Here is a 15,537-nt window from a genome sequence, read left to right on the forward strand (position 1 = left end):
CGTGAACAGCGAACAACATTATCAGTGCACAAATGTAAAATTTACTGCTCACAAGTGACCACATTTTATTTTAATATATGTACAGAACCAATATTAATTACAGTAAGGTAATTAATTTGATTATCTTTCCCAATGTTTGTTTAGGGATGTCTGGTTTTCATTACTGAAAGAAGTGTTGGTTAAAGTAAATGTACCAATGACATTATGATTATATCAGTAATGCTGACGTTTACAGAAAATGGGGTCAGCATTGTTTTGATAGAGCAGTGAGGTTCATACAGCAGACTTTTGTTGTTGTAATTGATGATTAAGACCGGATGTAATTTTCAAGAACATAACATGGTCAGATAGGCTAAATATAGATTTTGTGGATTAAAAAAAACATAGAAATTAACCTTGAACAAAACAGGGTACCAGACAAAGACCAAAAGGTCATGTGATGGTACATGTATCACTTTCTTTAGAATAAGGTATTTCATTTACAAAAGTCTGTCTGCAAACTTGAACTGCAGTACTGTACAATGTGCAAAATAGGAATAAATCATTGCAAAACTTTGACATGCCATCAGGTAAACTAAGAGATAATACTTTAGAAGAAAAAGTATAGGTTATTTGACTTAACAACATTGGGGAGAGTTCACTTTCCGAAACATTTTGTTCAGAGACTCAAATGAACAACATCATCAAAGATAAGGAGAATAGTCTGTAGAAGTGGGAAAATGGAGTAAATCAAAAGAGAATTATTTTAAATATAAAACAACACATGTACCAAGATTTAAATAACGTTTTTGAATGGTTTCGTAATGCGCATGACAACTACGCTCCACTCACATTTCATGCCCAAGAATAACAACTATTAATTTAGTTACCTTGAAATAACTCTGTTTTTAAAACAAGTAGAACATTTTAATAATTAATTCTACTTTTAAATGAAGATATTTTGACTTGTTTAATTTATAATGAGCTTTTCTACTATATTGCACATACTTTTATACATACATTTCCCGCATATATAGTCCCCCTCTGGAAAGGACATCTGTCTTATAAGGCAACTTTCCCGGTGCAGAAGGGGTGTTCGTATAAGAACAGGACCACTGTATGTTGAAATACACCATTTTCCAATTAAAGCATGACAACCACAATGCTTTTGAATTGATGTTGAAATATACCATTTTCCAATTAAAGCATGACAACCACAATGCTTTTGAATTGATGTTGAAATACACCATTTTCCAATTAAAGCATGACAACCACAATGCTTTTGAATTGATGAGACAATGGTACAAAGAGAAACAGAAACTTGCTTTGTAGAAAATGTTCTTAAAAAATACCTGATAATGGCAAGCATTATTGGTTTACAATTTGCATGATAAAAATATTGACAGCTTATCTTGTAACTTCAATTTTAATAGTGACAGAATGATTGTTTGGGAATTTACCATACTCCCCAATACCAAATTCTACCTTAAATGGTGCCAGAATGATTGTTTGGGAATTTACCATACACCACCCCCCATACCTAATTCTACCTTTAATAGTGCCAGAATGATTGTTTGGGAATTTACCATAGCCCACCAATACCGAATTCTACCTTTAAAAATCTTCTCACTTAAAACTCTATATATTTAGTTAAAATTTCTTTTCCCCATCATCTTCTAGACTGTGCAGCTATAAAAGCACAATATTTCTTTCTCATATTAGTCTTAGTTACTGAATTACTGATCACTTAGAATATACATATCTAAAATTATACTCCTAACGTTATAAGTTAAGCTGGTTTAGAAGAAAAGCCTCCGTTGAAAATAAGTTGCCTTAATTCAGTGTTTTTCTCCTGCAGGTCAGCCAGTCTAAAAAATAGCTGCATTATCTATTTAATTTACCTCATGAGTAATAAATAGAACATACCTGAATAAAATCAACATCGCAAAAACATTTGCAAAGTAATAGGTTAGAAAAGATAGACCTGGCAGGACTAATTCATGTAGTGCATGCCAGACACACAGTGCATGCCAGATGTATGCAGTGCATGCCAGACACATGTAGTGCATGCCAGACACAAGTAATGCATGCCAGACACATGTATGCATGTCAGATGCATGTAGTGCATGCCAGACATATGTAGTGCATGTCAGATGCATGTAGTGCATGCCAGACACATGTAGTGCATGCCAGACACATATAGTGCATGCCAGACACATGTGGTGCATGTCAGATGCATGTAGTGCATGCCAGACAAATGCAATGCATGCCAGACACATGCAGTGCATGCCAGATGCATGTAGTGCATGTCAGATGCAGGTAGTGCATGCCAGACACATGTAGTGCATGCCAGATGCATTTAGTGCATGCCAGATGCATTTAATGCATGACATATACCTGCGGGTACATGATAATGATATAAATGTCAGAGGAGGAGAATAATTCTGTTAGTAACAAGCATAATGTAAAATTGGGATGCTTTTAGAGTTTTCTCTGAGTGATATCAAGGCCAATTTGGATATAGTTTACAGATATAATTCTCATTCGCATCCTCAAATTCTGAGTTAGTTTCATTGCTTAAAGAATGGTTGCAAATCGATGGAAAATGACCAAAAAACTGGAAGACCTTTTCTGTGATCAGTTTGCAGGAAGCAGCTGCTATGAAGGAAGCAATTCATAGAACTGCTTGATACACAAAGGAAGATATTTCCATTACTACAGACATTAAATTTGTCAGCTTTTTTAAATACAGTGAAGAGTCGTTTCAAGCTCAAAAGTGTTTATACAAAGTAGGCACTGCATTTGTTGACATCTGAGTAAAATCAGACTCAGGTTGCAGTCATGAAAAGCTACTTGCCAGATATATATGTAAAAATATTGGGCCAGAGATGTTTGAATGAGATTGTCACAGGAAATAAAACATGGATTTTTTTGGTTTAACCCAATGCTTGAGAAAGCAAAAAAACTGAATAATAACATCGTCAATAATGTTATATACAATAAAAAAAGATTTTCTTGTCAAGCATTCATATGCTTTCCATACAAATAAGCCCTCCTAAAATAACAAGCCATAGAAACATACCAAAATAATTCATATAATAATTAATATAAACTATGGCCAAAATGATACATTTTGGGGTATTTTATTGCTTAGTATTTAAGCCTGTGTAGGACAAAATGAACAAAAGTTGTATGTACACCAAACATGTATTAAACAACTAAATAAATACAAGGGAGGCAAAATTTACTCATTCAAAACTTTTGACGGCATTCAGGATATTAAGATTCTCTCAGCAAATATCATGCTAATATCATTCTAACATATGCAGCAATAATGAACCATGTGAGTACAAAACTGAACTCCACTTCTCTTATCATCTATTACACAGATGCAGCTATTGGCATCCTTTGTAACACACACTACAAGGGAAAATATACAAATGTAGTCAGATACTTATCTTATGAAATCTTTTAGGTAAAACTAATATGACCATATGTTCGCACACCATCTTTATGGAGAACCAACTAAATATTGTTGTCAGTCCTTAGGAAGATGCCATGTCAAAGCAATCAATCATGCAGGAAGAATTATAGCAAAAACTAGATTTTCATCTAGGATCATCTGCATTATCATAAGAAGTCTTTTTAGGGAAAACTCACATGAAAATGATGCCCTTTTAAAGAAGCTGGGAAACAACAAGACACCGTTGCCTTGGTGATGAAGCTGGAGATCAAATCTACACCATCTGCATACAGGGCCATCTACATCTTGTAACAAGCATTTTAATTAATGCTTCAGGTTTGTACAACATTTCTGTACAGAAGTAGGCATGAAAACAATATGTTCCGGATGCCTGCCATGGCAACCATTTTAGCAGTTAAATCAGCACAATTTTCAACAAGGACCATACTGAAATGCTAATCGATTCAAAATGGGTACCGATAATACATTTTTCATACTTTTGTATGGGCCAACATGACATCTAGATGAAACGGTGAACCAAATTTCATGTATGGTTTTCTTCCAGTCAGTCAGAGGTAGTAGTGATAATAAACAACTAATAACAGAGCTACCAATTCTAAACAGACATTCTCAGTAACGAAGTCAATAGCTTTCAGTAAGTTAGGACCAATTTTCACTAAGGATTAAGAAATATAAAGTACTAGCAACAAGTAAGATTTTAACAACCATTACAGTTAATTTCCATGTTTTAACTTACTGGTACATGGCACTTTTGTACTTTCTTAGAAACATTTGGTCAAACTCAATTTAGAAGAATTCTCATCCATTCACTTTCATGACTACCATTGCTTCCAAGATAACAAATGAGTCTACATAGATGATCTGAATTCTGAATGATTGATTTCAGACATATGAGAACACCTTCTTACAACCTGTATTTTAAATTGGAACAATAAGCACAGCCTTCATGGTTCTGGACAACAATTTGTATTTCAACTGGCCATTTGTATCCTTGAATTTTCTAGTAAGATCCCACTGCTTATCAACTCTTCAAGTGCTTAAGAGATCAGGATTCGATATGTCTTCTTGGTAATTTAAAAATTCTGCTTCCAAGTTGTCTCTACAGTTGGTTTCTTTGGGTTCTGTGCACACAAATCTTGATGGGAAATACACCACACTGCTGAAATCATTCAACACTAATTCTGACACATCAGCAACTGCAGTGCTTCAGTTCATTATTCAAGGGGAAATGTCAACTATGTAATCACAAACACTTATGTAACAGTCCTTACATCTGTATAGAATTCACATAGGCTACTTTCAATAACCTCATGTGACTTGCAATGTAAATGGTGAGTACCAGGTCAAATTTTACCAATGCTGTAATTTTGTATCACCTGTCAGTGGATTAAAGACATAATTATAATACTCACAATTTCTCAGAAAATAAATCATTTTCCTATTGATTTCATGCAGGTATGGTTCAGTGTAACATTGTTTAAGTTTGTTAGACCGCTGATAAGTGGCTACCCTAAGTGGCAGACCCATCACCCAATATAAATGTTTAAATATCAAAATGTGGTGGGAAGATGAGAGGAAACTCAAAGATCAATACAGCAACTGTAACATATTATGCTCAACCAAAAAGTTTGTAAAACAGACTTCAGCCTTTATGACATCCTGTTCATTTTCTGGCAGACTCCAAATTCCATAGAGGTCTGAGACTTACAGCTTGATTACACTGCAGTGTATTTTGTGTGCTTTCTGAAATTCACATGGCAACAGAAATAATCTTGCCCACTATTGGCAATGCTCAAGTCCACAAGACATAGTGTGCAATAAATGTACTGGTCATCTTGATTACATATTTCTAAGGACAACCAAGCATCAGAGTAAGTTCTTTAATAATTTTGTGACAAATGTTTCAACTTTTTACAAGGTTTATTGTCCTCTCCACCTTCAATGGATTCTTGCTTAGATGACCTTGATCAGGTACATGTTTAGTATGATAAACGCAGTCAGGTTTTAAAAAAGTCAGTCTGGTTCCCTATTACAATCCACTCTGATGAAAATGAAAACCCAGATCCGAACACTATGTCTATTATAAAAACCTAGATCTGGACTGAACAATGACAAACCAATATCCAGAATAGATCTCAATGATCACAATTTCATATTTTTTTGCTATTATTCCACAAGTCCTTTATTTTGGCATCATTTCCATAAGACTTACAGCAAAATCATAAAGGTTGGCAGGTCTGTAGTAACAGACAATATACACAGCAGAGACCAGATGGCATATGCTGGACCACTGCATATCGAATTCAGTGTGCCCAGTAGAAATGACATCAAGGTCAGGTCCCACTTGTCCAGCGCAGAATCAATGCATTGGTGTAGTAAATATGACCTTGATCCCAGGATCCAAAGTGGAGACCAAGCATGTTGCAGAATGAATTGTCTTAACTCCATGACAAATCATCAATTTATGAAAAATCCATCCTGGGGTTTAGGAAGTACAGAGAAATAAAAAACAAAGTGACCCTCATCATACCACAGACTGTGACCTTAAGCTCAAATGAAATGCATGACTTTGTGTTGTAGAATGAATTATTTAAGCATCATATCAAGTCCTCGGAAGTATAAAGAAAAAGCATTATAAGTTTAGAAAATATAAGCAAATGGAAAACTTTAAGCAAAACTAATAACATATATTTTCTATGACTGACTTTGAGCCCCCAGATTAAATTGGCAAACATAAATAATTATTGTTGTTGTTGTGGGGTTTAACGCCATTTTCAGCACATGATAGGCTATACATGGCGGCCAGTATTAATGGTGGAGGAAGAACCCAGAAAACCCCGGAAAGAACCACCGACCCACGAGAAGCTACTGGCAAGTTATCTCACATGCCCACATTGGCTGAATCTTAGACTCGAACCGCCGCAGACAGAGGTGAGATGGCAGTGATCCGTAACGAAGAGCGCCTTAGACCACTCGGCCACTTGGGGCCCCCATAAATAATTAAATTAATTAAATGTCTTAGCTTTATAATAATGTGCCATTAGCATGAAGAAAAGCTAACAAAGGTTGCAAGAAACATAAACAAATGCAAAAACTTTCACCAAAACCTTAATACAAGCCATCTTTGATTGTACCTTTACCCCAAGGTCATTGGGAGGAACAAATGTATTGTAGAATGCATTGTCTTTGCTTAATAAGGATTTCCTCTGCATACCATCCACCAACCAATGGGCAGAGACAACATGACAATACAACCCTGAAAGAAATGCTATCCAAGGTAACCAACCACCAACCAACAAAATGGGATGTCTGGCAGTCCAGTACATGGTTTACATATGGGACAAGTGTACAAGCATCTACCAAGGTCACACCTTTTGAGATTATGAATGGAAGGAAAGCTCATATCATTTCCACACCTAGCCAAAGCAGAGATTGCAATGAGTTCTCTCACGATGTGTTGCTAAACATGAACCTACACAAGGTCTTTCTAGGTCAAAGTGTAACAGAAAGACAGCATTCAAAATGCACAGTTCCAACAGAAGTGAAATTTCAATAAAAGAAATAAATTATTTAAACCTTTAAAAAGTGAGCTCTTGTTCTTATAAAGAATGCCAATAAAATAAAGAGACTTGGCTTCAAACAGGCACCACAGTGGGTAGGCCCTTGTGTAGTAAAAAAATGTTCTTACAAAGGGCAGGGTAACACAGCAAAATGAATGTAATGCCGCTAACATCTGTCAAAGTAGTCATGTGAAACTTTACACATATAGACCAGATATGACAAAAAGCACCACCAGCAAAGCTTCCACCAAAGATGCCACAAATTCCAAGAAAACACAGAAAGAACTACTGAAAAGACATGACAAAAAAAGACATCAGACTTCAACTCCTCCAACAATAAGTAATAAAAGTAATGGTAATCCACCTAAGGTTCTTAAAAGACAAACAATCACAAAATTAAAATGTTTGCCAACAATACTTCTAAAGGTGCCCCAGGTACACAAGGAAAGCAAAAACATTCAAAATATCAGAAAAACATATTGAATCTGCCTACAGAAAAACAATGCAAACATAGTTGCAGGAAAGTGCAAATCACCGTTATGAAGCAACGAAAATATAATCTGCATAAGACATGTTGTATGTTTTGAGCTATAAGATCTGCAATTTCAGGAAGCAAAGAGAGCTACAAAATTTGCTGTAATAGTATTGTCAGGCATATGCACTCCACAAAGGTTGCTTAGCAACTAACTCAACAACCATGTAAATAAATACTGTAATGAGGAAAAGTTTCATTGATGCCCTGGTCTGAAGCTCAAGCCCTAATAAATGTTGTTTGTTTGCATTATTAGTCAAGTAATCGGGACATATTGTGTCAAAGGAGGGGATACATGCAGATCCAGAGAAAGTGTCTGCAGTCATCAACTGGAGAAATCCAATGTTGCAGACAAAACTTCTTAGGATTATGCTCATACTACCAATGAGTCATAAAGGAATTTACTAATATTGTATCTAGCTTACAGCGACTGACAGAAAAAGGAAGACCTTTTTTCTGGACTCAGAATTGTCAGTTTTCGTTTGACGAGTTGAAGAGGTGATTGACAATGGGCCCTGTATTAGCATTCCCAGACCCTGGAAAGCCCTTCATTCTTGACACAGACGCTAGCGACAGTGGACTTGCAGCAGTCCTGTTGCAAGTTCACAATGGGTGCGAGAGGGTTGTAGCATATGCTGGTCAATCACTAGAAAAAACCGAGAGAAGATACTGTGTGATGAGAAAAGCGCTACTGGCAATCGTGTTCACTGAAATATTTCAAACATTACCTGTATGGAAGATGTTTCTTGATTAGGACAGACCACAGCTCCCTGAAGTGGTTACTGCATTTCAAGAATCCAGAAGGGCAACTGACAAGATGGATCAAAGTCCTGTCATGTAACAGTTTAAGATTCAACATAATCCAGGAAGAATGCATCGTAACCCCGATGCCCTTTCCAGAGGCCCATGTAGGCAATGCAGTTTTCAAGTAGAGACACAAACCCAAAAGAAAGAAATGAAAGTAAGCAGCGATGATCAGCCACAGACAAGGAATAGAGTGTTACGACTGATATGCCAGTAGCTGCAATACAGATGTCCTGTAAGAAACGATGATTTCACCGAGGATCAGAAATCTGACCAGGATGTCGCAATTGTAATGAGCTGGGTGGAAAGCAAGCAACAACCACAGTGGGAAGAAGTTGCCAGACATGGCATTCTGGTGAAAAGCCTTTGAAGTCAGTGGGACCAGCTAGAGATAAAGAATGGTATACTCTCTCGCAGATGGGAGTTGCACAGTGGTGGAGAAATTCAATCAAGCTATTCTTCCATGAGAAAAGAGAAATGATGTTCAACATATGGTGCACAATTTGCAAAGTGGAGGTCACCTTGGCATCAGAAAAACTCTAGAGAAGATCAGAAAAGGGTATTACTGGGTCAGACTTCAGTAAGATGTGCAACTGTGGTGCCAGAGATGTGAGGCCTGTGTGAAGCAAAAGTCACCAGGACAGAAAAGGCGATCTCCATTGTAGCTGATTGCATCAGGGGTTCCAATGGAATGTATAGTTGTTGACATCTTAAGGCCACTTCCGAAGACCGAAAATGGAAACGTTTATATTCTCGTGATCACTGACTACTTTACAAAATGGACTGAGATATTCCCAATGCCTTGTCAGAAAGCTACAGTTGTTGCAAAACTGATAGTAGTCGTCAAACATTTTGATTTGCCAAGACAGATTCACATGGATCAAGGCCAAGGGTTTTCGAGTGAACTCTTGAGAAATGTGTTGACTCCTTGAAATCAGGATAACAAGGACCAGCCCATACCATGCATAGGGTGATGGCATCGTGGAAAGGATGAACTGAATGCCAGACAGCATGCTATCTGCTTTCGTCAAAGAATGACAAAGGGACTGGGATGAGCACCAACCATACCTAGTGATGACATACCACTTTTCAGTGCATGAAGCCTCAGGTTTTACTCCCAATTTCATGATGATGGGAAGGGAATCTGATTTGCTGCTAGACATTGTGTTTGGAAAACCACCTGATAAATGTTACAGCAGTTCGCATGAATGGATTCAAGCATTGGAAATTTCACATCGTTTCGCCAGAGAAAACTTGCAATGCAACATGCAGCAAAAAAAGCACTATTATGATAGCAGGACCAGATGGAAGAGATTTCAGACAGGCCATCTTGTCTGGTTGTTTTCACCGTAAAGTAAAAGGGGAATTTTGTCGAAATTACAGACACGGTGGCCCTACAAAGTCATTGACAGGTCGAGTGACGTCAATTATAGAGATAAATGCGGTAGATATGGGAAGCTTCTCGTAGTGCATGTGGAAAGGTATCAAGGACAATATGAAGCTGCTAAAGGAGAGTGAGGAAACTACCCATGAAGCTGGATTAATTCTATGTTGAACTTTTCTAATACAGAATAGTGAACAAGTGTCATGATGGCTGGAATGGAGTACTGTGAAATAATAACTGCCATTTAAACTGAACACTAATTCTTTTGTGATTATTAAATATTGTCTTTTCCTTTAATTTAATCGTGCTTTATGTGATTTTTATATTTTTTTCTTATCTATTCATATGTGCATGGAAGCACATTAGTAGTGGAGGCATGGGTTGTATAACGAGGAAAACCTATGGACTTTAATTTTTGTCTCATTAATGTAATTTTTTTTTCTCACTAAAGTTTATGTTCTGATTTTAAATATCTGGTGGGCTTTGTGGTGCCATCTAACATCATAGTTTCTGCATCAAGTGATTCCACCTTGGTATATATACATGCCAACTGTGGCTGCTATGGCTTGGTGTGTTACAGAGTGGTATGGTGTGAAGACATCCCCTTGCATGTCAAGCAGTATAACCACTCTGCCAGAAGAAGCACGTTTGGTCCTATTTTGCTGGTCAGGAAAGGACCAGACCAGGGAATCTGAAAAGTGTAGGAAAAAGGTCTTTCATCGACCAAAAGAAAGGTGCTACAAGGCTCGACCAAGGAACACACATATCTTGCGACAATACATGTTCTGACTAAGGATAATTCTTCTTTCATCATTTCGCATTGTCATCTCTCCCTGTCTCCGTTTGGCAAATCTGCAACCAAGTTGGCAACTGTGACCAAGTCTGCGACACAGTTGGCATCTCTGAGACACAGTCTGCGACCCAGTCAGTGACTGCGACCCAATCAGCAACTCTGCAACCAAGTCGGTGACCAGAGGAAGACCCAGTCAGTGATTCTGTGACTAAGTCAGCAACACAAGTCGGCAACTCAGTGAATCAGACAACAACCCATTCAATAACCCAGCAACAGAGTCGACAACTCTGCGACCCAGTGACTTAGTTGGTGACCCGGTCAGCAACAAGAAGCTAGGAGAAAGATTGTATCCTGCTGGGGTTAGAAATCTGTCGCACTCTGGAGAGTCAGTCCTCAGACAGATTCAACGGGATATCACTCCTAATACAAAATCTATCCTAAAGAACCCGAGATAGCAAGATTTGGGGTAGTGTAGCTGAGGGAGTCATTCCACTACAGTATTTATGGGACAGCAATATGGAGTCAGATACTGTGTGGGCAACTGATGCCAAGATTATGGGTGCAGCATCACTGTTATCCACAGAGATTTATGTTTATAGTGCTAGTGGATCAAATTCAAAAGGAGTTAAACAGTATGACAGGTTGAGGTACTCAGCATCCTTTTCTTGGACACTTTCGCTCAGTCTGAAATTTATTTACAAAACCTTACAAATTACTATTTTAAGTTAGTTTTATGTTGCTAAGAAGAAGTTATGGACATAAATTAATAGTTTTGTATTATGCCATGTAATTAATTTTTGACAGGCTATTAGTCTGAAATTATAATCTGTATTAATGTAAATGCTCGTCTTAAATAAACCCTATGTGAGTTGTTTTTGTTATAGGGTTTAACACCATTTTTCAGCACAAGATAGGCTATACATGGTGGCCAGTAAAAATGGGAGGAAGAACCAGGGGAAACCCCGGAAAGAACCACGACCCATGAGAAGCTACTGGCAAGCTTTCTCATGTACCCACATTAGCCAAGCCTGAGACTTGAACCCACGCAGACAGAGGTAAGATGGCAATGATCCATAACAGTGAGTGCTTTCGACTACCCTGTGAGAGTTTGTTGGGTGAAACATTACATGTATTATATTTCACATGTGTGCATTAAGCAGATTAGGAAAGAGCCCATTAATGAAAAGAAACAACTGGTTAGCTGATTCTGTCCCCCCTTCCCTGCTAGTTAAGTTAACCATTATATGTATTATATTACAATGTAGCCCTTAGGCATATTACCAAAGAGCAATTAATGAAAAGAAATTATTTGGTTGTAGGGGAGAAAGAATCAACTAGCTGATTATGTCCCCTCCCTTTGTCAAGTGACCCATTATAATTATGATATTTCACATGTGAGCATTAAGCTTATTACCAAAGAGTCCAATAAAGAAAAGAAACTAAGGGGGGGGGGGCAGAAGAAATAACTAGAGACAGAAACTGGTGGTGGGGTGCATGTGAGGAAATCACTAAAGGGTAAAAGATTCAGCAAGCCAATTCTTTCCATAGGGAAACTTTTACAAGGGAAGGGGGGAATTGTCTGTTATGATGGTTTTAGTATATGACTCATGAGCAGCAGTATGTGAGGGACCTCTTATTTATCACTGTAGCATATGGGTCTAAATTCTGTTCTCTGCAAGAAAGCATTCAGGGCACCTGTACCTTACCTCCATTCCCATGTTAGAACTATAAACCCCAGCAATTAGAATCTGTTCAAGAGATAAAGCAAATAAAATCTGGGGGAGATATTTTAGAATGCTATAGCGTGAATCTAATCAGAAAACAAAATCTGCACAGTTAATGCTAGCATATGCTGTCAGGTAGAAAGAAACCACTTGGACAAAGACCAAGTCAAGAAATGTAGCATGTCCCACCCAGTCATACTATCCTAACACCAGACCAACCAGTCCTAACACTAACCTGTTAATGCTGAGCACCTAGCGAGGCAGCTGTTAGGACCATTTTTATGAGTCTTTGGTATGACTTTGCCGGGTTCAAACCTGCAACCTCCACATCTGAGGTGGACGCTCCTTGCTTCTTGAGACAATGATGTTACAATATGCTTCAAGAAACATTGCTTGCCCATAACACAACTTATCAAGGTAAAAGAGGCTGGTACATGGCGCTCAAACTTTACCTTCTGGATGAAAACTGACATCAACATGGGGCATGAAGCATGTGAAGGCCTGAAATTTAGCCATTTAGCATGTCATCCTGAAATTATAATTTTTATAATAACTTCAAATTCTCACATTAACAAGGGTTCAGAAATGAATTTTTTCCTTGGAATTTTGTATGAGCAAGAAATCCAATATAGTAGTCCCCCTCTTATAAGGCCACCCGTATTGCAGCAGGGAAGTGGTCTTATAATAAGGGTGGCCTTTCTAGAGGAGGATGACAAATCCAAATAGTAAATACATATGAAGAAAGTCACAAGTACATTTAATTCTAAAACATTTAATATTTTCATTTAAAAATGAATGCATGTTGTGAAATAAATGTAAAACAAACTGTTTCATCATTTTCAAAAGAATGTTATAAATAACCATTGATAAAGTTTAAAACTATCTTTATAACTATGTTACAGATCACATCATCTGTCACTTTGTTGGTAACAGTCTGAAAAACAAACCAGTCTCATCACAATAAAAAATATCCTTGCTGTGACATCCCCTGCATATATCGCTTAATCTTTTGTTCCAATCTTCGACAACTTCATTATCATCAGCTGATTCTCCACTAAGGACAGAACACTTATTATTATGTCGGACTTGAAATCTGCGCAACCATCCATTACTTGTGATAAGGTCATCATATCCCATTTCAACTGACAAAATTGTTGCTTTATCTTGGATCATTCGACCGGTGTGTGGAATATTCTTAGCATGCGCAGCGCAAAACCATTCAGAAACCTTGTCATTCAAATCAGGATACAAACATCTCCTGGCTCAAACAATTTCCTTTCTCCTTCCATTCCAACTTCCCACTTCTGCAGAATTGTTTCCTTATCTTTCACGATATTGTTTATCTGAGTCTTTCCATCATCACAGTTTTCTGCAAGGATCCTTGGAGAGTTGAATTACTTTCACTTTCTCTTCTATATTGAGAATTTTTCTTTTCCTCGAAGACATGTTCATCTTTTTGCAGTAAGTTAATCAAGTTGCCAACTACAAGACTGATAAAACAATTTTTATGCATTTAAACAAATTGCCATGTGTTTTTAAAGAAAGTGATCTTGTCACGTGATTCGTTAGTCGTAGTCTGGTACCCTATTGTTTTTATACATTTCTTTACACTAAGTGAGAGAAGCCAAAATGGCTTCGTTATGTACCATTTAACATCATGAATATTTGACCTCGCGGCCGTTAGGATTTGTAATCTTGACAATTATTGTCAGTAGTAATAGCCACTAATTATCAAAGTGAACAAGCTCAACATCTTACTAAGGGAAGCCATAAAGGTTATCAAACCATTTTCCTGCTGACTTGTGTATTATACATCGATACTGCCACTTCTCAGCTGTTACTACTGTTCAATAATTGTAATCTTAATAATTATCAGATACTAAACCAGACATCTCATGATAACACAGCAGTAAGGCTAATCAAATTACATGTACTTACCCTTTTATATGGATTAAAATTTGAGTCTTTCTCGGCTTTATGGAATAAATGAGGCTTCTCATGAGGCGTAAATGATATAATATTAACCTTAGTGGTACATGTACTTAAGTCAACACTTCTTTCAGTAACGAAAACCTGACATTGCAAAACAGAAATCAGATTAACACACGTTATGAATAAAATACTGGTTCTGGATACATATTAAAATAAAATGTGGCCACTTGTGAGGGGTAAATTTTATAAATAATATGCTGGCCACTGGTCACGTTAGCCGGGTGGCCTTTCATGAGGGGTACTTTTGAACACAAACTCGTCAGCGCCAACGGATTCTGGCCATAAGGAGCAGGTGACTGCTGGTCAGGGGGGCCATTCAAGAGGGGGACTACTGTACTTCTGTTTCAAAAAATAATGAAAATCATGCGATGCACCTATTGGCTGTCGTACTTTGTAAGAGAGTTCACCAGTTTAGTATAGAACAAAAAATATAGTAATGATGCAAAGGGTTGTCAGGCTGAGATAAATATTATCTGAAATTTAGTTAATTTTAAAATTCACTCATGCATGAGTTGTGGAAAAATAAAAAGTGGTCAAAGAAATTGTCTCACAATTGAAAAGTAGCTAAAATGCCGTGATTTTTTTCTGAAGTATAGAAGATTCCATTAACACACTTCAAATAAGCCGGTGAAAATTATTGCCAGAAAATAATCCTGATAAAATATTACTAAAATACTTGCCAGGTCTTGAGTAAGGGAGAAGTCTGGTCCTTCTCGATGGAGATGAGATGTTGTTTTGCCATCAGTTATTAGTATGACGCGTGGACATATATTCATAGTGTTCATTTGTAAGCTCCCACCACCTGCAAATTACAAATTTGCAAATGTCAGAAATTCAAGAACCCTGAATGTTCTCAAGAAGAAATTATTCAAACATTAAATACTCATCTTGCATATTCATATAGTGTACACATATCTTTATATGTTTATTTCCTAAAGATGCTGTACTAATTTATATTTAGCATTACAATTTGAGATATGCATGGACAAAAACAACAATTATCAGGAGCTCTGCTGTTTGAGCAATCTCATTATCGAATGCAAATGACAATTTTTTTTAATACAAAATCATGGTAAGAAATGATGTTTGATTTAAATTTACAACAAGTATTAGTTTTCTCTGCCATTATCCAGCGAGTCTCCCACCCTATGATATAAATGGTATCACACTGAAGAATAGTGTTGCATTGATTTAATTCATAAACATGGCTCTCTTTCCTATTTTTTATATGATAAACTAATTTTTTTTCACCTTGGTCACATATTTCCCTTTTTCCCTGGGATTC

The 15,537-nt window shown here is 37.1% G+C and overlaps 1 protein-coding gene across 6 annotated transcripts in view; it reads right to left on the bottom strand.

Moving 5' to 3' along the window:
• The window catches only part of LOC149801808 (uncharacterized), a 91,050-nt gene that overhangs the window by 36,994 nt on the left and 38,519 nt on the right, over nt 1–15,537 (bottom strand). For all 6 annotated transcript variants that reach the window (XM_089956160.1, XM_089956161.1, XM_089956164.1 and 3 more), the window contains exon 12: nt 14,933–15,054. In XM_089956160.1, the coding sequence (XP_089812286.1) occupies nt 14,933–15,054 (122 nt within the window). The remainder of the gene's footprint in view (nt 1–14,932; nt 15,055–15,537) is intronic.

The sequence above is a fragment of the Sinohyriopsis cumingii genome, chromosome 4 (genome assembly GCF_028554795.1).
Source record: "Sinohyriopsis cumingii isolate HCF-2022 chromosome 4, ASM2855479v2, whole genome shotgun sequence".
Classification (NCBI taxonomy): Eukaryota; Metazoa; Mollusca; class Bivalvia; order Unionida; family Unionidae; genus Sinohyriopsis; species Sinohyriopsis cumingii.